The following is a 27,446-nucleotide window of genomic DNA, read 5'->3' as shown; positions in this document are numbered from 1 at the left end:
TCCTTTTTCTCCTCCTTTGATCGTTTGTTCTCTTTATTCTGCCCCCTCTCCCCCTCATCCTCGGGGTCTCTCTTCACCCCCTTCTCTTTCTGGGAGGATTTATCCTCCTTTTGAGATTTTTCTTCTTTTGATTTTTCTTTGTCTTTTGATTTTTCCTTTGAACTTTTCTTTGTTCTAAATTTCCAAAGAGACAAAATTCTTAACAAATTCATTTCTTTTCCCCATGCATCAGAAATGACTTTGAATTCACATTTTTACCCTATTATCAACAACTTCAAATGTATCCACCCCAAACAGATATGGAATATATACAACATACACATATATGAAGGGCCTTTTCTAGATTTTTTTTTACTATTTATAGTCCCCTGTGACCATTACTTACCCACTCCCCGAGTCTTTCTTGTCATCGTCTTTTCTGTCAGATTTAGATTTTCCCTCTGATTTCTCTCTCTTTTCAGACTTCTTGTCTTTGCTACTGGAAGACTCCTTTCCTGTACATCAAAAGGAAATTAATCAAATTTACAATAATGGCTTATACACTCTGAAGGAAGGATTTCAATGCAAATTTTTGTGCATGCAAATATTTGCAAATACTGTAATTGTATGTAAATGCACCCTCCATACATTTCATTCAGAGACAACAATTTATTGATCAAAGCTACTTACTCACATCTCACTTCCATTTTGTTCATCACATACTTCTTAATTATTTATTAATTAACTACTACTAATCAGTCCAATAAGTTCTTTCAATATCATTTATCTAGTCTGTCCTCCATGTACTCTTTAATCAAGAAACTTTTATTTGTCCATTTCTGGTAATTGCTTTCTATAGATATTAACATTAATAATGGTCAGTAATAATTACCCTCCCCATTCTCTTTGGAGGGTTTTGTCTCCCCATTTGCTTTGGATTCCTGTTTGACAGTTCCACTTCCAGGCTTTCTCCCCTTCATCTGCAACAATTGAGAGGTGTAATCATTAAAACAGTTTGTACAATAGACTCACATCAATTTTCATAGATTTTAAAGAACCTTACCAGCATGTACAAATCATTGAGAAAATACTACAAACCAGCAAATATTGACAACATTTTTGATTCAAGGTTCACTAAGGAAAAACTAGTCAGTTTTCAGTGACTAGTAATATAGGTGGTACATCATTTGTGTTTTCGAGTTGGTTTGTTAATTTTTTTTCAAATTTGCAAATGACAAATTTTGCTCTCTTTCTTTTGCATTCATTGTTTCATACTTCTAAGCAGCAGTTTTAATAATTTCCTACATCCATTAATTTACATAATTTACATCAATAATATGATCATTTCACACTCATCAAAATGAGGGCAAACATGTGAGTATTTTTTAAACCTCTTTGTGGTGGAACATGTTTTCCTGAACCCAGCTGTTCTTCTTGTTCTTCAGATGTCCAGAATACCTGGGGAGAAATCGAGTAGGCAATTGTATGAGAATCATCTCTATTTGCTGTTACTTCAATTGATTACTAAACTTCAAATGCAATTGTTGTCAAATGTAAATTTTCTATGAATCATGCAGTTGCATATCAAGAAATTGTGTCAACTTTGCAACTTGGGGAAAAAAAATATTTGGCATCCCTTAACAATTCCAAAAATCATCTTTTTAGTTTTAATATCTATGATTAAAACAAATTACATCATGGCCAGAGCATATATGTCCGGTCGTTTTCCTTTCTCATCCTGTCGTAATCGATCCACCCGTCTCTCCAAAGCTTGTCCAAACTGCTGAATTCTGGGATAGTTTGGCAAGATCTGCAGTAATATCAAACAGATAATAAGATTTTGAACACAAATCAGAAATTATGTTTCTAGTATAATTCACAAAATATATTTACTGCACCTTTCCACCTATATTTATTTTCAATGAACACTGACCTTTGTTAGAACAATTAGAGCATTGCGTATCTGGATATAGTTTCCTGACTCTAAACAGGCGACCATGGCCTACAATGAAAAAAACAACATAAACATAAAACATAAAACACATGTAAATCAAAGAGTAGTACATTAGTTAAAATTCAACAGAATTGTAACTAAAAAAATGTCACAGTCAGAGACAGTCCCACTAAGGGCTGCCAAAGGAAAATGATAAAAGTCAATCAATCAATATATATTGATTAGAGTATTCAAGGCCACTGGCCCAAAGTACAATACATTTTAAGTCACATGTATTTACATAATCATGTTCAAACATATGATAAATGAACTTAATAGTTATGACTTAGGCTTCATAAATAATATACTGAACTGATGTTGGTCTCTCACGTAAATCTGAATTTACACATTATGTTGTAAATTGCAGATACATGTAAATCAAAGAGTCCCATGTTTATCATACATTAATGAACAGGCCACGTTATCTACATTTAAAGTCACTTGTAAATTACATGTTATTGAACATGTTGAAGATCTATATTTTTCATTACGTAAATATTAGCAAGTTTTAACCATTATAATAATAAAATTGTTCCTAAGGCCATAAAAAATTAATTAATAGTTTCTCAGGCCAAATATTTCAAAATTTTAATGCGGCAGGCAGGTTTTTTTTTAAAGCAGGTATCTTTTTTTTCATGTCAGTCATTCAACAAAATGATGATATTAACTGATTCTCACTTTTTTGTACTCTTAATATACTAATTATTATGTACTCAACTTTAAATTATGTTATTTTAAACATTTCTTTAAAAGTTAATTAATAAAGGACTGTATAGACTAGAATATTGTTTATCTAATAAAAACGTCTATCTATTACTGTTATGAAAAGGGAAATGACTCAATTTTCTTTTTCTACTTGGAAAAATAGAAAATTGAGTTATTTCCCTTTTCAAAATGTCAATAAAATTGATCAATGCGGCTGTTTTTGACCTGATGCGGTGGTGCCTGAGAAACTATTTATTAATTTTTTTTGGCCTAAGTAAATCAAAGTTACGTATATTTTTAATCAAAAATAAATGGGACACAATTTAACCATATTTAAAAATGAGTTTATATTAAAATCACTTGTTAATTACAAGTTATTAAAATGCCATATAATTTAACACAGGTAAATAACAGAAAATTAGCAAGCAATTATGTATTATTATTCAAAGGGTGACAAGACATCCAAGTTTCATAATAAATTCTGATCAACAAGGCCATTATCACTTCTTTAAAAACTGAGGGTAAAAACAGATATTTTTTCTTCTTTTTTGATACAGATACATCTTAGAGTAGATCTGATATTCCAAATTTCCATGTTAAAATAAAACTCAAGAATCAGTCTGCCTCACATGAAAGTTACTACATGTAAACAAATATTAAACACTTACAAATCAGAATGTATTTGAGAAGAACAAAACATGTGTAACACGTTAATGTTACCTTGGTGATTCTGAAGTGCCACTTATGACAAACATGTCGATAATTTTCATAATCCAGCTGATCTGCGATATTAACGCTGTCTGTTCCTTTTCTAAATACCGTCACAAAACCAGGGTAAGCAGCACACTCCTGTAAAACAGAATCCATTTAAAAATGCTTTTAAGATCAATTAACAATTTTGAAAATTTAATTGAATTGGAAATTTCCATACTTGTTTTCCAATAATCTTTGTATAGACATGTTTTTTCACAACGCTTCTCCAGGAGAGTTCTATGGTATTTTTTGAGACCTATTACTATGCTTTGAGTTAAAATTTTACTTCATCTATCCCGATTTCAAAACAATATGATGTTAACTACAGAGTTAAATTTCATAGATAATGAAGTATAACTAATCTTATCGGTCATCAACAGTTCTCTAAATTTACGAGATAATCATGCCATAATATACAGGCATTAATCAAGGTGTCCTCATAGAATCCAACAACTATAATGTATATATCAGTAGTCAGGAGTTAGTCACATAAAACCACAACCCTACCAGTAAAAACAGCACAGTTATCATCCCTGATTCATGTTATCTAAGGAGAAGTCCTCAGTTTTCTCTTTTATTGTTTCACATTAATTTGTCACAGATCCTGTACATTTTCTAAGTTTTTCAATTTTGTCACGTTTCAGATATATTTATGTTTTGAGATGCCATTCTGTTATAATCAATATTACCTTATCATAAATCTCCTTACTGCTGTGCCATTTCATGATGGTATCCAGGGAAGCACAGAGAAATCGTCCGTATCTGTGGGCCTCGTTCTCTGTACAGTTTGTTACAGTGTATGTGATATCACAGAATATCTAACAAAAGATGAAAAAAATTAAATATCTTTGGCTTCTTTCACCCAACTAAATGTACAGTTTAAATTATATATTTTTTTTGATACCCTTTACACTGCATTACACATATGTACATTGTACATGTATCTTGAAAGTATTTTCTTTTTGTGAAAATTGAAATTAAAAATGTACTCACGATACATAGAAAGTTTGAGCACTTTAAAAAATGAAACTTGAACAAGTAATGTTGACATTTACCCTATCACAACAGATGAGAGTGGAGAAGTTTGGAGTCTTCAGATCGTGTAAGATGTGGATAAATTTAGCACAGTACACTGCATCGGAGGCCGTGAAACAACAACGGGGGAAAATACACAGCTGGAGGAACTGTGTGATCGTCTCGTTCTTTGTTGATCCTGTACAGAAATGATCAAAATTTATGTTAATGATCATGCATTTCACTCATAATTATTCATTTGTAGCTTTCAACATACTGTAGTCAGTAGACATACTTTTTCTGCATTTGATTAATTTACGTATTGTAGCTTATCAGATCTTGAATGCAATCCAATCAGGTTAGAGAACTCACTAACAGAACAAGAGGCCCAAGGGCCTAAACGGTCACCTGAGTACAATACAACAATTTAGAGGATCCATAAACTGAAAAATGAAGCTTTGTTGCCCAAAAGCAAGAAAAATAGTATGATTAGCATCAACAAAATAATTGGTCTAGTATCTATCTGCCTATCTGACTTTCCAAGTCATTAAATCTATGAAAGTACATTTTCATTATACAATAAATTATCTTGCATAATTCTCTTATTCTATTAAGCTTTCAAATACATTATTTACATTGATTAATTATCAAAGGTGAATGGCAAAGGGGAATAACTTTGCTCAGCAGAATACAAGTTAATAGAGCCCTGGCCAGGACTAGAACATTTGACTAAATGGTCCAGGTGTTCAAAAATCTGGTAAAAATACCCTTGCATATTAAAACTTTTACTCTGTTTGCCTTGAACATCCCCAGAAGCATAGAAGATTTTCAAAGAAATGCATTTTCACCATAAAATTAAATAAATAAAGCCCCATCCTTACCCAGAACATCTGACCCATTGGCCACGAACTCACAATTCTGGAAGAAGCACCCTTTCTCATTATAACTATACACTTGTTTCTTTACTTTATAACCAGTAGTAGAAAAAATATTTTGAAAGAAATTATGCATTTTCACTATATATAATCAATAGAGCTCTTTCCCCCTCACCAGAACCCCTGACCCAAAGGCCATGAGGCATTCTTCCTTATCATAACCATGCACTTCCTTTGTTTGAAAAATACCCAGGCGCACACAAGATTTTGAAAGAATTCATGCCAATTCCCTATCTAATCAATAAAGCCCCGCCCTAACACCAGAACCCCTTACCCAGAGGCCATTAAATTCATAATTTCTGAGGCAGCCATGCTCATCATAACTATGTACTTAGTTTATTTAATATCCAGGAGCAGAGAAGATTTTCAAAGAATTAATGCAATTTTACTATATAATCAATAGAGCCCATCCCTAACACCAGAACCCCTGACCCAAGGGCCATGAAACAATTTCTGAAAAGGCAGTCATGCTCACCATAACTATGTTCTTAGTTAGTTTATTTAATACCCAGGAGCAGAGAAAAAGATTTTCAAAGAATTAATGCAATTCTACTATATAATCAATAGAGCCCTGCCCTAACACCAGAACCCCTGACCCAAGGGCCATGAAATTCAAAATTTTGGAAGAGGCACTCTTGCTCATCATAACTATGTACTAAGTTACTTTATTTAATGCCCAGGAGCAGAGAAGATTTTCAAAGAATTAATGCATTTTAACTATATAATCAATAGAGCCCCACCCTAACACCAGAACCTCTGACCCTGGGGCCATGAAATTCACAATTTTGAAAGAGGCACTCTTGTTCTTCATAACTATGTACTTAATACCCAGGAGCAGAGAAAATTATTGCAATTCTACTATATAATCAATAGAGCCCTGCCCTAACACCAGAACCCCTGATCCTGGGGCCATGAAATTCAAAATTTTGAAAGAGGCACTCTAGCTCATCATAATTATATACTAAGTTAGTTTATCTAATACCCAGGAGCAGAGAAGAAGATTTTCAAAGAATTAATGCCTTTTCACTATATAATCAATAGAGCCCCACCCTAACACCAGAATCCCTGACCCTGGGGCCATGAAATTCATAATTTCAGAAGAGGCACTCTTGCTCATCATAAATATGTACTAACTTAGTTCATTTAATATCCAAGAGCAGATAAGAAGATTTTCAAAGAATTAATGCATCTTCACTATATAATCAATAGAGCCCCGCCCTAACACCAGAACCCCTGACCCTGGGGCCATGAAATTCACAATTTTGGAAGAGGCACTCTTGCTCATTATAACTAAGTACTAAATTAGTTCATTTAATAACCAGGAGCAGATAAGAAGATTTTCAAAGAATTAATGCATTTTAACAATATAATCAATAGAGACCCGCCCTAAAACCAGAACCCCTGACCCTGGGGCCATGAAATTCACAATTTTGGAAGAGGCACTCTTGCTCATCATAACTATGTACTAAATTAGTTCATTTAATACCCTGGAGCAGATAAGAAGATTTTCAAAGAATTAATGCATTTTAACTAATGTATATAATCAATAGAGACCCGCCCTAACACCAGAACCCCTGACCCTGGGGCCATGAAATTCACAATTTTGGAAGAGGCACTCTTGCTCATCATAAATATGTACTAAGTTACTTTATTTAATACCCAGGAGCAGAGAAGAAGATTTTCAAAGAATTAATACATTTTCACTATATACTCAATAGAGCCCTGCCCTAACACCAGAACCCCTGACCCAGCTGCCATGAAATTCACAATTTTGAAAGAGGCACTCTTGCTCATCATAACTATATACTTAGTAAATTTATTTAATACCCAGGAGCAGAGAAGAAGATTTTCAAAGAATTAATGCATTTTCTCTATATAATCAATAGAGCCCCGCCCTAACACCAGAACCCCTGATCCTGGGGCCATGAATTTCACAATTTTGAAAGAGGCACTCTTGTTCTTCATAACTATGTACTTAGTTACTTTATTTAATACCCAGGAGCAGAGAAGAAGATTTTCAAAGAAATAATGCACTTTCCCTATATGATCTATATAGCCCCACCCTAGCACCAGAACCCCTGACCCTGGGGCCATGAATTTCACAATTTTGGTAGAGGACTCAATGCTTATTATAATGATGCCAACAGTTTGACTGCTTGATGTCCAGGAGTAAAGAAGAAGATTTTTAAAGATTGCATTATTTTTGGTGGTTTTAGCCCCACCCCTCAGGCCCCAGGGGGGCAGGGACCATGGAATTCACAATTTTTGTTCCCCTTCACCCATAGGTGCTATATGCCAAATTTGGTTGAAATTGGTTAAGCGGTTTCAGAGAAGAAGCTAAAAATGTTCAAATGTTAACACACGACGCACACCGCACGACGCACGCCGACGGACGAGAACGGATAGCAATAGGTCACCTGAGTGACTCAGGTGACCTAAAAATTAATTGTCATAATGAGTTTTTAGCATACCCAAAATATAACCTCATTTCACAACATCAATGTTTTACTTACTGGAAATAAACCACAAATCTCAAGATTACTTCCATCTTCCCATCACATATATGTAACACCATCTCTATTTTACTTACTAGAAATGAACCAGGAGTCTCTTTGTGCCTTCAGTCGAGCCATCACACGGCTACAATGGTCTCCCTGTTTCTTCATTTCATCCTTCAGTTTGGCGATCAGACTGCTGCATCTCTCTTTCTCCTTCTTCTTTTTACTCTGGGGCTGAGAAAAGCAGAGGAAAAACGAGGTTATTGTCGGTAGTGATTTTCACAAATTTTTTTTGAAAATATTCTGATTTTCACAAAGTAATATTCAATATTCATGTACTGGGGAGAAAATTTGAATTTGAGAATGATACACTGTGAGACCTGAATTTACTAACAGTACACCACATGTACATACAACACTTCTTTGAATATACACTGTACATGTAGAGATGACAGTTAAAATTGAAATTTTTAAGCAACAAGGTATGAACTGAAAAGTTATCATGGTTGTCCTAAAGGGATGAAAGTTTGATGAGTTTGGTATTTAAGAAATATGACCACAAGAAAATTTTGATGTAGGTATTGGATTTATTTTGATGCAGGTATTGGATCTACATGTATTACATACCAGATCTTCATTGTCCTCTATAGCTGTTATCTGGGCACTAAGCTGTTGTATCTGTTTATCATACACATTTGTAGGCACAGCAACATCATACATAGACATGGACCAAAATGTCACAAAGAATGTGGCACTGAAAAGAGAAAAACAACACCTTGTTCACACATACAGTCAACGTCCATATCATACACAGTAAAACATCAGTGTAGCCAATAGCATGTGACATCTGTAACTGTGAAAATATATCCTGTAATGCCTTGTTTTCTAATAATGGGTAAAAAAAAAAAAAAGATATCCATGTACATTTAAAATTTGATATGTTCAAAATTGAACTAGTGGGTATTGTTTTTTTTACAAAAAACACATGCCTCCCCTTCTTTACCAACATTAACGAGTGCAAATATATGATCAGGGTCAAAAATAATAATGCAGTGCATCTCAACTCAAATTCTGTGTACAAAATTTCAAGTCTTCATGTCAAACGGATCTCAAGTAATGGTCTGGTTGTGTTTTTCTTAATTTGACCTTGAAGAAAGTGGTCAAGGTCAAATATTTTGATGCAGTGCATTTAGTCTCGATGTTGTCTTTCCTTGTTCCAAGTTTGAAATCCTAATGTCAAAAAGTTCTCAAGTTATGACCTAGACTATATTTTCATGTTAATGATTGACCTTGACTTTATTAATAGGTCAAGGTGAAAAAAATGTTGCCATTCACCCTTCCTCTATACCACCTCTCCATTTTCCAAGTTTGAAGTCTTAATGTCAGGGTTCTCAAGTTATGGTCTAGTCATGTTTTCTCTATCTGACCTTGAAGAAAGGGGTCAAGGTCATAATTTTGAAGCGTTGCATCTTGTAACAATGTTTTCTTTCTATGTTACAAGTTTGAAGTCCTAATATCAAAGGATACTCAAGCTAAGGCCTGGACTCTATTTTAATGTAAAAGATTGACCTTGACATTATAATAATTGGATCAAGGTCAAAAATTTTGGTGGCATGCATCCCTCCTTCATACCAGTTCTGCATGTTCCAGGTCTGAAGTCTTTATAACAAAGGAATGGTCTAATCAAGTTTTTTCGCTATTTGACCTTGAGGAAGAAAAGAGGTCAAGGTCAAAAATTTTGGTGTGTTGCATCTTGTATCAATGTCTTCTTTCTCTGTTACAAGTTTGAAGTCCTAATATCAAAGGGTACTCAAGCTATGGCTTGGACTCTATTTTGATGTAAAAGATTGACCTTGACCTTATAATAATTGAATCAAGGTCAAAAATTTTGGTGGCATGCATCCCTTCTTTATACCACCTCTGCATGTTCCAAGTTTGAAGTCTTAATGTCAAAAGGTTCTCAAGTTATGGCCAGATCGTGTTTTTCCTTATTTGACCTTGAAGGCAGAAAGGGGTCAAGGTCAAAATTCTAATGCAGTGCATTTTGTCTCAAGGTCTTCTTCCTATGTTACAAGTTTGAAGTCCTAATATCAAAGGGATCTCAAGTTATGGGCTGAACTCTATTTTGATGTAAAAGATTGACCTTGCCCTTATAAATAGGTCAAGGTCAAAATGTTGGTGGTGTGCACTCCTTCTCAATGTCATCTATCTATGTTCCAAGTTTGAAGTCTTAATGTCAAAGGGTATTAAAGTTACGGCCTGGACAAAATTTGGATGAAGAAGAAGAAGAAGAAGAAGAAGAAGAAGAAGAAGAAGAAAATCGACAAAAACAATATGTCTCCCCTGGAAGGGGAGACATAATACATAGGATATGTCCAACAGAGTTGGAAGTACCAACCACTTATGAATTTTACCCTCAATATCTAAAATATGCTCCAATATCTATGTTTTTTCTCATCGCCATCAACTCTGAGATAACAAAGTTTGACTGTAGCTTTATTATTAGCATGAATTTCTTCCATCTCAAGCAATTTCCTACCTGAGGTCCTCCCACACTCGTGGATTATATATCGGCTGTATCAGTTCCACCACCGGGTTCATCACCTCTTCTGCTGCCTCAATATACCGTTGTTGCTACAAAGATTAAATAATGGTCAAATATGATACCTCTTTGCAAATAAAAACTGTAGCTGACACTAATAAAAAACTAGAAATATGTCCATAGGACATGAATGCCCCGCCAAGGGTATATTAGTAATGCAACATTTTAACACAAATTGAGAAAAGTGAGGTCAAGGTCAAAGGAAAGGTCAAGGTCAAAAAATATTGCTGCTGTTGAATAGCTTACATCAGTATGTATCAGCATATGACGTTTGATTCAGAAACTAATTTAAGAAAAGTGAGGTCAAGATCAAAGGAAAGGTCAAGATCAAAAAATGTTGATGTAGTTGAAAAGGTTACATCAGTATGTATTAGCATATGAAGCTTGATGAAAATATTATGAATGGTTTCTTTAAAACTGAGCTAAACACTAATTTAAGAAAAGTGAGGTCAAGGTCAAAGGAAAGGTCAAGGTAAAAAAATATTGATGCAGTTGAATAGCTCTCATCAGTATGTATCAGCATATGAAGTTTGACACTAATTTAAGAAAAGTGAGGTCAAGGTCAAAGGAAAGGTCAAGGTCAAAAAATGTTGATGCAGTTGAAAAGGTTACATCAGTATGTATTTGCATATGAAGTTTGATGAAAATATTATGAATGGTTTCTTTAAAACTGAGCTAAACACTAATTTAAGAAAAGTGAGGTCAAGGTCAAAGGAAAGGTCAAGGTAAAAAAATATTGATGCAGTTGAATAGCTCTCATCAGTATGTATCAGCATATGAAGTTTGACACTAATTTAAGACAAGTGAGGTCAAGGTCAAAGGAAAGGTCAAGGTCAAAAAATGTTGATGCAGTTGAATAGCTCTCATCAGTATGTATCAGCATATGAAGTTTGATGAAAATATTATGAATGGTTTTTTTAAAACTGAGTTAAACACTAATTTAAGAAAAGTGAGGTCAAGGTCAAAGGAAAGGTCAAGGTCAAAAAATATTGATGCAGTTGAATAGCTCTCATCAGTATGTATCAGCATATGAAGTTTGACACTAATTTAAGAAAAGTGAGGTCAAGGTCAAAGGAAAGGTCAAGGTCAAAAAATGTTGATGCAGTTGAATAGCTCTCATCAGTATGTATCAGCATATGAAGTTTGATAACACTATCTTGAATGGTATCTTTAAAACTGAGCTAAAAACTTATTTAAGAAAAGTGAGGTCAAGGTCAAAGGAAAGGTCAAGGTAAAAAATATTGATGCAGTTGAATAGCTCTCATCAGTATGTATCAGCATATGAAGTTTGTTAAAAATATCTTGAATGGTTTCATTAAAACAGAGCTAAACATTAATTTAAGAAAAGTGAGGTCAAGGTCAAAATAAAGGTCAAGGTCAAAAAAATGTTGATGCAATTGAATAGCTTACATCAGTATGTATCAACATATGAAGTTTGATTACACTATCTTGAATGGTATCTTTAAAACTGAGCTAAACACTAATTTAAGAAAAGTGAGGTCAAGGTCAAAGGAAAGGTCAAGGTCAAAAAATGTTGATGCAGTTGCATAGCCCTCATCAATATCTATCAGCATATGAAGTTTGATAAAAATATCTTGGATAGTTTCTTTGAAACTGAGCTTTGAACAGAGCTAAACGCAAAGTGTGACGGAAGGACAGACGGAAGGACGGAAGGACAGAAGGACGGAAGGACGGAAGACGGACATGACAAACACTATATGCCCCGGCCATATTCATGGCGGGGCATAATAAATAATGAAGACTTTGACAAAAAGAGAACAGTTACTGTACCTTTAACTGGCTTCCAGACTGTTTGTTATTTTTGTCCATTTTGCGAAGTTCATCAAACTTAGACTGTAATCACAAAAGAGTCCACTTAAATCGATAAGTTCTTAACATTTTTAGTAGGAAATTAAAGTTTTAAAATTTTAACGACAACAGTACATCAATTGCTTAAACTTTAATTTCAAAGTTTCATTTAAGATGGCAAACTGCTGTATAAATCATACATATACATGTACTTGTTCTTTTACAACTGATTTATTTTCTGCTGGTTATGAACTTAAATATACACATACTTAAAAACTGATAAGACTTGATTATCTACATAAACATCAAACAATGAAATGTAAATGCTTACATTGATTGCATAGGTGTACTGTGGACGGCATAAGAAGAAGGCAGCATCAGCCGGTACATGATACGTCGTGATCAGCGTATCAATTGTAGGCAGTCTCTTCACAAACTCCTCTGTGCTCAACTGCATAGACAGGAAACTCCCAAACTGAACCAGAGTGTCTTGGCACTGAAACACAAAATTTATACATAAGATACATGTGGAAAACTCCCAAATTGAACCAACATGTCTGGGCACTGAAACGAAACAAAAAACTGGATATCATTCATAATTAACAGTGTACACTAGTATTCAGAAATAATAAAGTTTTTTACTGTATCTGTATGTGCCCTACCTGATTACAAAGTGTTAATGATCTGCTCTGTAAAAGATCACAGAGCATTTTCATCTGTACTTAATGATAAAGAACTTTTGATTTGTGCTGTACCTATCAGTAATCATAGACAAATTTTGAACTGTACTGTACCTGACCATAGAGTATTTCTGAACTGTATGGAATCTGATAATAGAGTAATTTTGAACTACATGTGTACAGTACCTAATCATTGACTAATTCTGAACCGTACCTGATCATACAGTTTTCCAACGAGTTTGAGATGACTCTCTGTGCTCTCTTCGTAAATCACGCTGTCTCGCTGCTGAGACATTAAGATACACAGAGCCAAAGCCAGGTCATGTTCTAGCAGTGAGTCTTTTAATCTTGTGGATGACTTCTTTGTGTTCCTCACTTGAGCAAAATATCCACCCTAAAATTTCATATCTTCCTTATTATAGAATCTCGGAAAACGGGGAAAAAAAAACAGTTTTACCTGCTTAATACACAAGATAAAGTATAAAATGAAACGGATGCAAAAGCTATGTCTTTGCCATTGTGAAAGTCAGACATTCATTACCTCCTGTCTGAGAAGTTCTCCACCAGACATGGCATCAAGCTGGTCATCTGTGATTTCCTCTGAGATTTCTATACCGGCCATTTTAGTGACTACCTCACGCAACAGCAACAGGTCAAAACTACAAAAAACAGAAAGTTCACATCAGGTATACTGAAAGCAACAACAGAACAGGGGCTAAATATGGAGTACAATTTTTTGACACACTGTGTACCTTTTGCCAGCTTTGAGTTGATTTGCCACATATTGCATCAGCCCAGCCAAGTCTACTTGGTATTTCCTACATATACAACCAGCAAAGTTTGCAAGACCTGTAAAAGTCAGAAATGAAGACTACTGAGAATGTCAACCATGTGGCAAGTCAGTCATTGTATTAACAGAGATATTTGCAATAAAATATTGACATACATCAATAACAGAAATTTTACTGAAATTCCAAATTAATCAATTTCATGTACATGTACAAGTTAAAACTGTTAATGTATAAATTAAAGAAATTCCCATACTCTGTAGCCACTTTGATATGTTTGTATCGTCATACTTCATCCTGCTTTTGTCAGGGTTGGCCAGAGCATCAATAATACAGTCTGTAGTCAGTTAGGGAATGAATAATGCACTGATTAAAAGCTGATTATTGATCAAGTGACAAAGTATTAAAAAATGCATCAATGTGACACAAAGTCTGATCTTCACCAAAACTCAGACACACAAACTACAAATATTATCAATGTCATCTTCACAAAAACAACAAAATTAAGTATATTTACATCAAAATAAAAAGTGCATGACAAATTAAATTCCCCTGGATATTTTCTGCTGTGGTCCTAACTAAGCTGTAGGCACATGTCAACAACATCCACAGTCTGTACCCTCTGTGGCCCCATTTCATGATGATAAATGCTGCCTTGATTCTCCGAAGCATTTGCAGTGACTGAGCTAATGACTGCGCTACAAACAATGAAGTTTTGTCTAGATTAAGAAAGGATACAGGCCAGCATGTCATAGGAGAGGGATGTTAAGTACTTCAGTGAGTCTACCACTGGACCAATAAAATTATCATGTGTCTGGATCTGAGAGAGAACCTACAAAGAGGAATTTATAGAATCAGGGCACCTGTCAACTTAAAAACCAAGGACAAATGAAATACAGTGATCTCAGGAAAAGGATGATATTTACATATTCAAACAGGACCCCTGGGTTACTGTGGCTGAGTTTTCCTAACTGTCTCCCTGATGGCTTCACATTTTCTTTTGAAAGACGTCTGGAAAAATCAAACAAAATTAAATGGTATAAACATTATTTACATTTACAAGAGATATAAGATTACCTGGTATTAATATGACATAATGTCTTAATTTACAAAGTTTTGAGTTTGTCTTTGGTAAATGAACTCTGAAAGAAATAGATATATCTTTGATTTGTCTTGTATCATGCTGTACTCACTTCATGAGGTATTTAGCTCGCTCTAGACAGTCAGCCCGGACTCGGACGAGTTTAGGATGCTGGCTGTAGGTGTCGTTCTTCCAATTCCCATACAGGCGATACCTAAATATGTATAGGCTCATAAAAACTTCTGCACATCATAACTCAGATAATACATGTAAATAATCACTATGTTACATATATGTAAATAAAATTTTCCTCATTCAGCTATTATTTTTAAATCTTTGCTGTACTAGCTTTGTGTGATTTTTATTTTTCTGTCCATCAACAGTTTAAAAAAAGTGTGTCATCTTTTCCAGAGAAATTAAATTTTAATGAGGGTTGATCTGAGAGTTTGCTAGCCTACAGGTAAATGAAAAAAATTCATGTAGTTTACCTGAGTTCATAAGGGAAGAGTTTGAGGAAGGTCCAGAGTTCCTCTGACAGACAACAGTTACATGGTAGCATAGACATACTGGGTAATAGCACCTCGTCTAGGATGTTCAGAAATCCGTAATATGCCACGTCATCCTCTGGTGTTACACCTCCATTCTGCCTCTGTAAACAGCCACACAATACACAGATAGGGGAAATAACAAAATTAACATACAAGTATTATAGCATCTTGTTAAAAATGCTGTAATGCAAATGAAAATACAAAGTTTCAAATGTCTCTGATTTTTAAAGTACAAGTACAGTGTACATTTGTGTGCACATAATGAATGAAAACATTTCTCAGAAGCTACAGCTGACCTTTCAATCTAAGGACATCAAGAACTCTACAACACAAAATTATTATTCTGAATAATTTACATTACACCAGTTACTTACCTTGGTCATAAAACATTTACCAAGCCTTATGAACTTGACTAATAACACGGGATCACACGAGGCATAAGGACCGATGTATCGCATGATAGGAAACACTTCAGTGTGCAGTGCCCGGTACGAACCCACTTCCTGTATATTCTTAATCAGATTCTTATCACCAGACAACTTCCCTTTTAGAATTTTCCTGGGCAGGCCTGCATTACTGTGGAAAAATCACAATCAGAATGAATATGTCAATTTGCATTGTTTCATATTATACCCTTTATTTAGCAAACTCCTTGTGAAAGCACTTATTTCAAATATTTCATCATAGAATTTTATAAGACTATTCGCTCCAACAATTCACTGAAGTCTTCAGCATATAAGCAAGAAGTACTCATGTACTTACTCTTTATATAGTGAATCCATCATACAGTGCACCATATTACACAGTCCTGTAGCAATCTGTTTGTGGACTGTGCCGAAGAATTCTGGCAGTTTGTCTAAGATCTCCTTTGCTTTGCCCCACACCCCTAGGCTGAGCAGTGCCTCAGTCAATCCAAGCTTCTGATTTGTCACATACTAATGAATAAAAGATTATTTAAAATTATCATAAAAATGAGCATTTTCTGCATGTTTGCACTCTGATCCTGTAAGTTAAGCACAATCTCTTTATCAGCTTCTCAAATGAGATGCATATACTTTGGGTATACATGTAAGGGTAGCTTATGCACCTTAAATGTTAATCAATCAGTAGTTGTAAGTTTTTTTTCTTTTTACAAGGATAATATATAATTATTGACTTTTGATGAGGTGTACTTGTGACTATACGGACCTGGTCAGGTATTGGTTGACCAAGGCCGAAGGTCGAGGTTTATCTATACCTGACCACATCCATATAACCACAAGTAGACCGAATTCAAAAGTCAATAACCGTTTTATTAAAGGATCAGGAATTTTAAAACATTTTGACACTTACGTTCACTTCGTGTCTCAAACAAATATAAACACTTATAGGTATAACAACACATTATAATTATACAATAAATTCTCAACTATTTACTAAGAAAGGTGTTCAGTCTGTTCGGTACTGGCGTGTGCCATATTTACATTCACAAGGACACTTGCTTTAAAACGTGCAATTTGACTGGTAAAAAAATGTGAGCAAATCTATGGTTGGTCAAGAGGGAAAACCCATTAAACCTCCTGGAACATCATTTTGAGGTGAACTCACTCTGAGGTACATCTCAGGAAAGGGCGTCTAGACCAATCAGACAGCATCAAAATTCCTGACCATTTAATAATGTATGATAAAGTACATGTACATGTATATACATTGTACATGTTATATATCTCTCTCACACTGCATAGACCCTTTGTAAGGACAGTCTGACCTCTGACCTACCAGATCAACCTTGACCGTCTCCGTTTCCTTGGATTCCTCCGATTTCTCAGCCAGACTGACTACGCTGAGTTTCCGAGCGTATGCCTTGGCCTCGTCCACTTCTTTCTGATGATACTCCTTAATCTTAGCATCTGCAGGTAGCAACTACAATTAAAAAACAAAAAATTTAATCTGAAATTTAGCTGCATTGCATTATACAGTCTAGACTGCCATAGCAACTTTCTGTATTAATGACTCTATCATATGTGATACTGTAAATCACTTTTCATTCGTGAGAAGTTTATTTTTGCTTAATTACGCAAGACATTGTGTTCGCGAAAAGCAACAACAACAATTCATGAAAATTTTGTTTCACTAATAAAGAGTAAATGAATATTTCTTGAAAATAAGGTGTTGGGAAAATTTAGTGATCTATCATAATATCTAGTCCTGCCCAACATTATTTTCTACAGATAAAAACTATACTAAGTGACTCACTGCCTTATGTGACAAGAGACCATAATTTTTACTTTATGATGCAAAATCATAAACCCTAACCCTAACCCTGTTGTCATTATTTACCTATTACAGTAAAGTAATGAAGAAAAAACCTACTTTCAGTTGATGTAGGACCATAAAAATTCAGATTCTAGAAATGTTCAAGAGTATACTCACATGACCGTACAGCGTTTCCAGATCAATTAGATCATGTCGTAGTAATAAGGCTGCCACCCTATATAAACTAGTAGGAGTTTCTTCATCCTGCAGTAAAAATTTATACGATATAAAACTGGACTAAATAAGATAGAAAACTAAGATTTGTCTTAAATCCCATTTTGTTAATAAAATTTACCAGACATTAAATCAGTATTGGACTACTGGTGTGGAAATGTTTTCATCTAGAATTTATAAACGCACAAAACAGCTACAAATTTTTAAAAGTCAGATTTGAAACACAATCTTGCGCTAACCTTATAGAAGTGGAATTTGAAGCCAAGGATATGACAGAGTGTTTTTCTCTCTGTGACATACTCCTTAAACAGCGGGACGTAAAAGTTCTCTAGATGTGGTCGACACTCAAACGACTCCAGTAAAATGTCCAACACTCGGTTAGGATCCAGGTCAAAACAACCTTAGTAAAACAGTATAAACATACAGCAATATTTCCATGACTGTGTATATAGATTCAAGCTAATGAAACATTATACAGCACATCAAAATTAAATGCAGTTTTGTGACAGGGTATAAATACGGCAAAAATGTTAATGACACGTTTCTGATGAAAGCTACATCAATTTATGTGTCATTATGTAGCCATTCTAGCCTTTGCTATTCTTAAGAAGAAGATTTTTAAAGATATTTTCCTATATATATCTATGTAAAACTTGGATCCCCCATTGTGGCCCCACCCTATCCCCGGGGGACATGATTTGAACAAACTTGAATCTACACTACCTGAGGATGCTTCCATAAAAATATGACCAATCTTGGCTTTGCTGTTCTTAAGAAGAAGATTTTTAAAGATATTTTCCTATATATTTCTATGTAAAACTTGGATCCCCCATTGTGGCCCCACCCTACCCCCGGGGGTCATGATTTGAACAAACTTGAATCTACACTACCTGGGGATGCTTCCATATAAATATGACCAATCTTGGCTTTACTGTTCTTAAGAAGAAGATTTTTAAAGATATTTTCCTATATATTTCTATGTAAAACTTGGATCCCCCATTGTGGCCCCACCCTACCCCCGGGGGTCATGATTTGAACAAACTTGAATCTACACTACCTGAGGATGCTTCCATAAAAATATGACCAATCATGGCTTTGCTGTTTTTAAGAAGAAGATTTTTAAAGATATTTTCCTATATATTTCTATGTAAAACTTGGATCCCCCATTGTGGCCCCACCCTACCCCCGGGGGTCATGATTTGAACAAACTTGAATCTACACTACCTGAGGATGCTTCCATATAAATATGACATCTTGGCTTTACTGTTCTTAAGAAGAAGATTTTTAAAGATATTTTCCTATATATTTCTATGTAAAACTTGGATCCCCCATTGTGGCCCCACCCTACCCCCGGGGGTCATGATTTGAACAAACTTGAATCTACACTACCTGAGGATGTTTCCACATAAGTTTCATCTTTCCTGGCCCAGTGGTTCTTGAGAAGAAGATTTTTAAATGATGCCATTATTTTTTCACTAATTCCTAATTATCTCCCCTTGAAAGAGGGCGTGGCCCTTCATTTGAACAAACTTGAATCCCCTTTACCCAAGGATGCTTTGTGGCAAGTTTGGTTGAATTTGGCCCAGTGGTTCTTGAGAAGAAGTTGAAAATGTGAAAAGTTTACAGACAGACAGACGGACAGACGGACGGACAGACGGACAGACAGACGGACAGACGGACGCCGGACAAAATGTGATCAGAAAAGCTCACTTGAGCTTTCAGCTCAGGTGAGCTAATAAATAGATGTAAGAAAAATATAATGTAATTCACTCAAATTTTTTGCACTTTACGACAGAAAATAAACTAAATGGGTTCAATTTTTTTTTCAATTTGCTTGAAATACTGTACGAAATATGAAGATAACAAACAGTAATCAATCTCAAAAGTCCTTTGAAACAATGAAAATATTAAACAGAGCAAACACGAACCTCTAAAAAACATCAAAGATGGGATCAGGTGTCATGGAGGAGTGAGCATCCCCAGCCGACAAGTGTGTTCCTTGTCGTGATAGGAAAAAAAAAAACGAAAAAATAACCGTACGCGAAAACAATTCAATGTGCATATAATGGCTTCTTTGTAGTTAAAAAAGCGGGCTTAATATTTTAGCGGCTGTGGCGAGACAACGATGCACTAATTCATGATAACTATTAATAAATGAATTTTGCAAAGTCCATGTTCGACAAGGGATGCGTAATCCTCCATAGCACCTTATCCTACCTATTCGCTCTGCAAAAAAATTATTGCTCAGATTGCCTTTTTTCGTTATCTTCATATTTCTGTTTCTCCTTGTATTTCGTTTATTTACAACAGAATAATCTACTTCTGGTAAATAGGATTTCATTGTTTCTTTTCCAGTGTATATCGTAGTTAAATATAAAATTTCATGCAAGTTAGAGAATCAATAAATCGTGCAGAATTTATTTTACGTCACGTCTACAGGTAATTCCATGCACAAGTGTAATTCTTCTTTTCTTGCTAAGAATAATCATTTAAATTCATGGATTCATCGTCAAGAAAGGAAACATTATACACAAACTTAAGATTACTTCGAAAAGTGACATATTATATATATTTATTACAATTTAGACGACACAAATCGGTTCCTTTAAAATGTACATGTGCTGAGCTTTTTTTTCATTTGTCATAACGAGCCTCCATACCCGTTACCATGCAGGCAAAAATCACCTTTTCTTCTATAAATTCGACAAACCTATTCCAAAATGAGTTGAAAGTTATTACAAGCACTAATTTGTGCACATGTGTGAGAGATATTAAGAGTCAGTCTTTGTTCAATACTACCGCAATCACTGGTTGCTATGTTAAAAATGTAACTTCCGCTTTAAAAAGTGTGTTCGCATTATCAAACGCATCGGCAGAAATTTAAATAAAATTCATAATATGTAAGGATGCCAATTATTGTTCATTTTTATTCCCATCATAACTTGCGCTTTAAACAGCAAGTATGTTATTTGATGAAATCGAGGACAACTACGGCTGAAAATATAGCGGAATCTCACTATAATAGTGGTATACCACTATTATAGCGGAATTTACGTTTTCCCCCAACCTGTTTAGTAACAGTTTACATGACCTACCTATAAGTGTATGACATTTAGTAAAAGTTACTTTACATGACCTACCTATATGTGTATGACATTTAGTAACAGTTTAGGATACATGATCTACCTATAGGTGTATGATATTTAGTAACAGTTACTTTACATGACCTACCTATATGTATGACATTTAGTAACAGTTTACATGACCTACCTATAAGTGTATGACATTTAGTAACAGTTAATTTTTAAAAGAAAATTGAATAATAATAATGACAAGCCTCCCAAGTATCTATCATACGGCAAAAGGTATTTGAACATTTTACATACAAGATTAAGGCACAATTGTATTTTAAATCATGACTTGTATAGATGTAACATTATAACGAATCCAAATTGTTTTTGTGGATATAAGGAGGATAGTCATCATTATTTCTTTGTGTGTAGAAAATATCTTGTAGCTAGACGTTTAATGTTGAATGCATTACTTGTAATTAATAATGTAAAAATGTTAAATGTGCATAGACTGCTATGGGGAGATGAATCGTTATCTTTGCAGGAAAATGAAAAAATATTTGGTATTGTTCAAAAATTTATTCAGGATACTGGTCGTTTCAATTAACACTTACATGTACTTGTATTTACTACCTTTTGAAACTATTTTAATATGGTTATTGACGTCATTATAATCATCATTATATCAACTGATATTCCTTAGCAATAATAACTATTGTCTTTGTTCTTCTACGTTCATGTATAATATTGTAAAATTGTAAATCTTTGTATATGTTGTATGGCTATTAAGATTTTATGTATGGGAGAGGACTATCTAAGTTTTTAGAACTTGTGTCCAATCCCTTTGACACATTGTCAATAAAATATGTTCAAAACAAAACAACAGTTACTTTACATGACCTACCTATAAGTGTATGACATTTAGTAACAGTTACTAAACATGACCTACCTATAAGTGTATGACATTTAGTAACAGTTTACATGACCTACCTATAAGTGTATGACATTTAGTAACAGTTACTTTACATGACCTACCTATAAGTGTATGACATTTAGTAACAGTTTACATGACTTACCTATAAGTGTATGACATTTAGTAACAGTTACTATACATGAACTACCTATAAGTGTATGACATTAAGTAACAGTTACTATACATGACCTACCTATAAATGTATGACATTTAGTAACAGTTTACATGACCTACCTGTAAGTGTATGACATTTAGTAACAGTTACTATACATGACCTACCTATAAGTGTATGACATTTAGTAACAGTTACTAAACATGACATAAGTGTATGACATTTAGTAACAGTTTACATGACCTACCTATAAGTGTATGACATTTAGTAACAGTTACTTTACATGACCTACCTATATGTGTATGACATTTAGTAACAGTTTACATGACTTACCTATAAGTGTATGACATTTAGTAACAGTTACTATACATGACCTACCTATAAGTGTATGACATTAAGTAACAGTTACTATACATGACCTACCTATAAATGTATGACATTTAGTAACAGTTTACATGACCTACCTGTAAGTGTATGACATTTAGTAACAGTTACTATACATGACCTACCTATAAGTGTATGACATTTAGTAACAGTTACTATACATGACCTACCTATAAGTGTATGACATTTAGTAACAGATACTATACATGACCTACCTATAAATGTATGACATTTAGTAACAGTTTACATGACTTACCTATAAGTGTATGACATTTAGTAACAGTTTCTTTACATGACCTACCTATAAGTGTATGACATTTAGTAACAGTTACTTTACATGACCTACCTATATGTGTATGACATTTAGTAACAGTTTAGGATACATGACCTACCTATAAGTGTATGACATTTAGTAACAGTTACTATACATGACCTACCTATAAGTGTATGACATTTAGTAACAGTTACTTTACATGACCTACCTATAAGTGTATGACATTTACATGTAGTAACAGTTCCTATACATGACCTACCTAGATGTGTATGATATTCAGTAACAGTAACTATACATGACCTATAAGTGTATGACATTTAGTAATGGTAACTATACATGACCTATAAGTGTATGACATTTAGTAATGGTAACTATACATGACCTATAAGTGTATGACATTTAGTAACAGTTACTATACATGACCTTACCTATAAGAGATTTGAGATTTTCTACACTTTGTTCTACAGTTATCTTCTCTGTTATGTCCTGATTCAGCTCTGTGATCAATTTGGCATATCCCTCACTTTCTTCTCTCAACAAATTAAACTTCTTTTGTTTGTAACTGAAAAATAATTTTGTAATGGTGCTTAAAAATTTTACAACCTTCATAACAAATATCCTTTTAAAAATAAACATTTAAAATAAAAATGAAACTTCTTGAATAATGAAAGTCAAAAGGAAATAGTCCATGGTTCAACATTAAAATTTGTATATTTATAATCATTTTGATCTCAAGCTCATGAAAATGTAGTTTTATAATTGAGTTTTGCTTTATACTCACTAGAGCTTTGTTTTTGTTTTAACATATTTCTGATTAAACTGAGTCTTTGATGACAAAAGACCAAGGGACTCTAATGTCTCTTGATCTAATCTCTCTTTCAGAATAGAAGCAGCCACCATTTTCTATAACAAATCACAATAAAAAAACAAAATTATTCCCAGAGCATTTTCATGCTTTTGTATCTAGTTAAATTTTATTGAAAACAATTCAAGAGATATCGGTTATTGCATTTTATAGTTTTACTGATTAATTCTGGGCATTAACACACTGAAATTTCATCATTTTGATGGCAATATTGAAGGATTAGTGAAACAGTTACGGACACCACATCAACAATTATGACTTGAGTACTTTACAATAAACTTACACATAGTACACTTTTTCACAAAATAACTACCTCACATCCTGTGACAAGGGAGATAAACTTGTCCCTCTGAGCATTATCATCAGAAACTGACAGCTCAACATCTAAAAACCAAAACTGATAGGTTAACTTCCTGTTAAATGACCTAAGAATCTGATAATCATTGGAATTAAGTAACATCTTTAAATTATTGTTTATACATACCTAGGATAGCAAAGGCATCTGCAATTGCAACAGGGAGTTCTTTAACACTTTCCTATTGAATGAAAATAAAAATATTAATAAATGTAGATTCCACATTTTCCCATTTATCTTTTTTTAGCAATGTTCTTTCCCTACTTTTAGGGTGACAGCTTACTGGAACAAGAAATCTGTGACTATTTCCTCAGAAACCAGAAATTATACCGAGTAATAGCTATTTAAGGTAGAACCTATGTCGGAAAAGTCTTTGTCACAAGATTTTCAAACTTTTCAAAATGATATATTAGCACTCGCTTATCAATCAGTTAAAAATATATGGTATGTTTCCTTGTAACTAAATGTAGTGCAGCCTGTGCAACTTGGAATGACAATCTTACACTGCGACTACATATTTTCAGTCATTTTTAGGGGTACTGGTCATAGAAGGAATATAGAAAATCACAAAAATACTTCTTCAAACATCGTCGTTTATAGACTTTATTAACTGAACCGTATTAAGCAATATTATTCAAGAATAAATTCTGTTTTATTCAATTGACATAAAAGATTAAGTCCACATTTCAACAAATGTAGGCAAATGCGCCCAATATTTTTTGAGTCAATTTACCACCTAAATTTGTAAATATTTTTCAAAAGTCTTTGTCAGAATGTTTTTTCAATCTTTAATATGATGAAGATCAAACCCAAATAATTACAAAAAGTGATTAAAATATATACCTTTCACTGCAAACGAATGAGAGACACTATTTATCAATACTTCTTTTGTTGACCTTTTTGCACTTACACAGGATTTTATTATTAAATGACCGTTTTGGGGTAATAACATAACGTTCAGATTTACAATGTGAATATTTATTTTAAAAAATGTAATTTTTTTATTTAAAAAGAAAATATTTTACATGTTTTAGGGAAACATTATTTTTATACACCAACCATTATGAATAATTAACAAATAATTATGAAAGGGAATGCACGTCATTTCATGATAGACATTACAAAATTTACACAAAATTTTTAACAGATCTTTGACTCCGACACATTTCATCAAGATATTGTACTATTTAGATTTCTTGCGATTTCTGATTGCCTTCAAAATAGTTGCATGCCATTCGCATTATCACAGTTGTGTAACTTCATTACATGAGACAGTCTTGGAGAAAGTACGGGAAAAAGTAACATTAAATTAATTATGACGTCATAATGGATCTAGCATCAAAAAAGACAGTCTAAACTCATTTACTTGATATGACGTCAAACGACGTAGGTTCTACGTTAATCAATGCCCTGTAATTTACACATTATAACCTTTTATCATAAGAATCAACATATAACAAAACAAAATACACAACCTTGACATGCGTCTCTGATTGATTTTCAAAAATCAAAATTGAGAAATTTTTCTAGAGAAAATAAGGAGTACAGAGTAAACACATTTTTAAAATTTTCCTTAAGTTTTATTAAAAGATTTAGAAGGAATCTTAACAGGTTTCCTTGATTTTCTACTTACACAAAGCTCCTCTAGGAGGCTAATGGCCGATTCTACCTTCATCTGGCCACCAATAACTCTCCACGCTAACTGATACAACGCATTCTTAAGGGCCTTTGATTCCTTGATCAAAAAATTCTTCTCTTTTAGGGTGCTCCACTGCTTTATACTACAAAAAAAAAATGTAGTTAAACTTTCAAATTACATCACTGTACATTTCAATGATTTTTTTTTTTTTTTTTTTGGTTAAAAGCCATAAGAGTAATGCTGAACATACTGAATAAAATGTAGAACAAGAATTTAAAATTCAGCATGCAGTGGGTATTGGGTACATCTAATTGTAGCTCAGTGGTAGAGCACCTGCTCGATTAGTGGAGGTCCCAATTTTGAGTCCTACTCCCAGTCTGGTCATCACTTTTCCCCGTCTGTTATATTTGATGCCTTGACCAGCAAAACCAACTAGTGATTTACAAGTCTATGTGAGGTTTTCAGTAAGGAAAAACTCGATAAAAAGGAGGGAATATTTTCTCCATTGGCAGCAATGGAGGTTTTGGAATTATTGCTTCATTTCGTTTCATCTGATTTGTTGACAGTTGTTCAGTACCATTTGAATTATTGACTAATCAGATAAAGCAAAACAGATTTGAATAACTGATGTTTTTTTTTTTTTTTAAATAAATGCACGGGAAGGGGGCATGAGGGGGGGGGGGTCCATCCACACTTCAGGTGCCTGTGGAGTTAGCGGTAAACACTCGACACGTGCATCATCAAACAATGGCTGCTACATATATTACAATCAGCTCTGGCACAATCTCTTGATTTAGCTATATAGCTTGATTTAGCTATATAGCTTTATTAAGCTATTCAGAATAGCTTAATTTAGCTATTTTATCAGTTTTTTCTTAAATGTTTTATTTTTTCAGCATGCACAAAAAGTCGCACCTTGGCGCAGTGATAATATTCAAGCCTGAACTCTTCGGAAAATAATGCATGTTAAAATCACTCATCGAATTGCGTCTCCTAAAGAGACTTTGTACTCAAAGTCCTAAAAGTTTTGGGGCTCTATAAAATAATTGATACTAATGATACAGTTACTTCTTCAATGAAATTATACAGGAGCCAATTATGGTCGACAAGATAATTGATTGGTAATAATTCAGTACGAGAAGCAATAATACTTATCCATGCGTCAACGCACACAAGGTAGTGTACAGTTACTCAAACAATGGAAATTCATCTTTTGCTTAAAAGTATTCAATGCTGCAATGTTAGAACTATCTTTGATTTTGGTTCTTGTTTTTATAGCCCATAGTACATATTTGAATAGTCAAATAATTTCAACTTTTTGTCAATTTCTTGCAAAAAAACATTTTTCTGAAAAACTGCACATAAATAGCTTTATCAAGCTATATAGCTGAATCAAGAGATTGTGCGCGTGTGCTGGACCTGACGATTTACAACTATCCCTCAGATGTCAAATTCTGAGTATTTCTCATCTTTCTTCTTTAACACTGTCATAATATTTACCAACTTTTGTAATCTAACACAATCGTTATAATTCACGGGGGGAGACATGTGCTCAGCTGCATGCTGCAGCCAGCAGGTAGAAAGGAAAACAAGCAGCGGAGAACATGCAAGTCTGTTTCAACATGATACACGACTGAATAAGAATTTGTGACTCTATATTCCAAAGTAAAATCAATTCTAGGTATATTTAAAATGACAAAAACTGCGTACAATTCTGATTTGCCTGATTTTTCCCAAAGTTTAAGACCATCGATTCCTCTGCTCATCGCCGCCATTTTTTCTCTTTGCCGATTATTGACGTCATAAAATCTCAAAGCTGTGAAACTTTTTTTAGTTTTATGCAAAGCGCAAAAAACAAAAATCATTTACATTTGTTCAAGTATTCGCAGAATTATGTTGATGTTTTTAAATAAATATTC

General features: G+C 33.9%; 1 protein-coding gene across 2 annotated transcripts in view; it reads right to left on the bottom strand.

The window, feature by feature from the left end:
• Positions 1–27,324, bottom strand: part of LOC133174291 (THO complex subunit 2-like) — a 46,917-nt gene extending 19,593 nt beyond the window's left edge. For both annotated transcript variants that reach the window (XM_061309378.1, XM_061309379.1), the window contains exons 1-33: positions 27,238–27,324; positions 25,522–25,669; positions 24,018–24,069; positions 23,847–23,917; positions 23,450–23,571; positions 23,097–23,230; positions 18,094–18,254; positions 17,798–17,884; positions 17,144–17,287; positions 16,148–16,320; positions 15,760–15,961; positions 15,326–15,486; positions 14,950–15,051; positions 14,683–14,767; positions 14,495–14,588; positions 14,013–14,093; positions 13,721–13,817; positions 13,510–13,627; positions 13,183–13,362; positions 12,620–12,784; positions 12,271–12,333; positions 10,417–10,511; positions 8,505–8,631; positions 7,970–8,111; positions 4,486–4,643; positions 4,120–4,248; positions 3,398–3,526; positions 1,913–1,981; positions 1,674–1,789; positions 1,371–1,437; positions 872–959; positions 386–494; positions 1–174 (exon numbers count right to left, since the gene is read on the bottom strand). The exon at positions 1–174 is cut by the window's left edge and continues 19 nt beyond it. In XM_061309378.1, the coding sequence (XP_061165362.1) occupies positions 1–174; positions 386–494; positions 872–959; positions 1,371–1,437; positions 1,674–1,789; positions 1,913–1,981; positions 3,398–3,526; positions 4,120–4,248; positions 4,486–4,643; positions 7,970–8,111; positions 8,505–8,631; positions 10,417–10,511; positions 12,271–12,333; positions 12,620–12,784; positions 13,183–13,362; positions 13,510–13,627; positions 13,721–13,817; positions 14,013–14,093; positions 14,495–14,588; positions 14,683–14,767; positions 14,950–15,051; positions 15,326–15,486; positions 15,760–15,961; positions 16,148–16,320; positions 17,144–17,287; positions 17,798–17,884; positions 18,094–18,254; positions 23,097–23,230; positions 23,450–23,571; positions 23,847–23,917; positions 24,018–24,069; positions 25,522–25,669; positions 27,238–27,302 (3,908 nt within the window). In that variant the 5' untranslated portion in view covers positions 27,303–27,324. The remainder of the gene's footprint in view (positions 175–385; positions 495–871; positions 960–1,370; positions 1,438–1,673; positions 1,790–1,912; positions 1,982–3,397; positions 3,527–4,119; positions 4,249–4,485; positions 4,644–7,969; positions 8,112–8,504; positions 8,632–10,416; positions 10,512–12,270; positions 12,334–12,619; positions 12,785–13,182; positions 13,363–13,509; positions 13,628–13,720; positions 13,818–14,012; positions 14,094–14,494; positions 14,589–14,682; positions 14,768–14,949; positions 15,052–15,325; positions 15,487–15,759; positions 15,962–16,147; positions 16,321–17,143; positions 17,288–17,797; positions 17,885–18,093; positions 18,255–23,096; positions 23,231–23,449; positions 23,572–23,846; positions 23,918–24,017; positions 24,070–25,521; positions 25,670–27,237) is intronic.
• Between the last annotated feature and the right edge of the window lie 122 nt (positions 27,325–27,446).

Source organism: Saccostrea echinata, unplaced genomic scaffold, assembly GCF_033153115.1.
Source record: "Saccostrea echinata isolate AGI-Se365-2 ecotype Australia unplaced genomic scaffold, CSIRO_AGI_Sech_v1 ptg000057l, whole genome shotgun sequence".
In the NCBI taxonomy this organism is placed as follows: Eukaryota; Metazoa; Mollusca; class Bivalvia; order Ostreida; family Ostreidae; genus Saccostrea; species Saccostrea echinata.
This window is presented reverse-complemented; position numbering and strand designations above follow the sequence as displayed.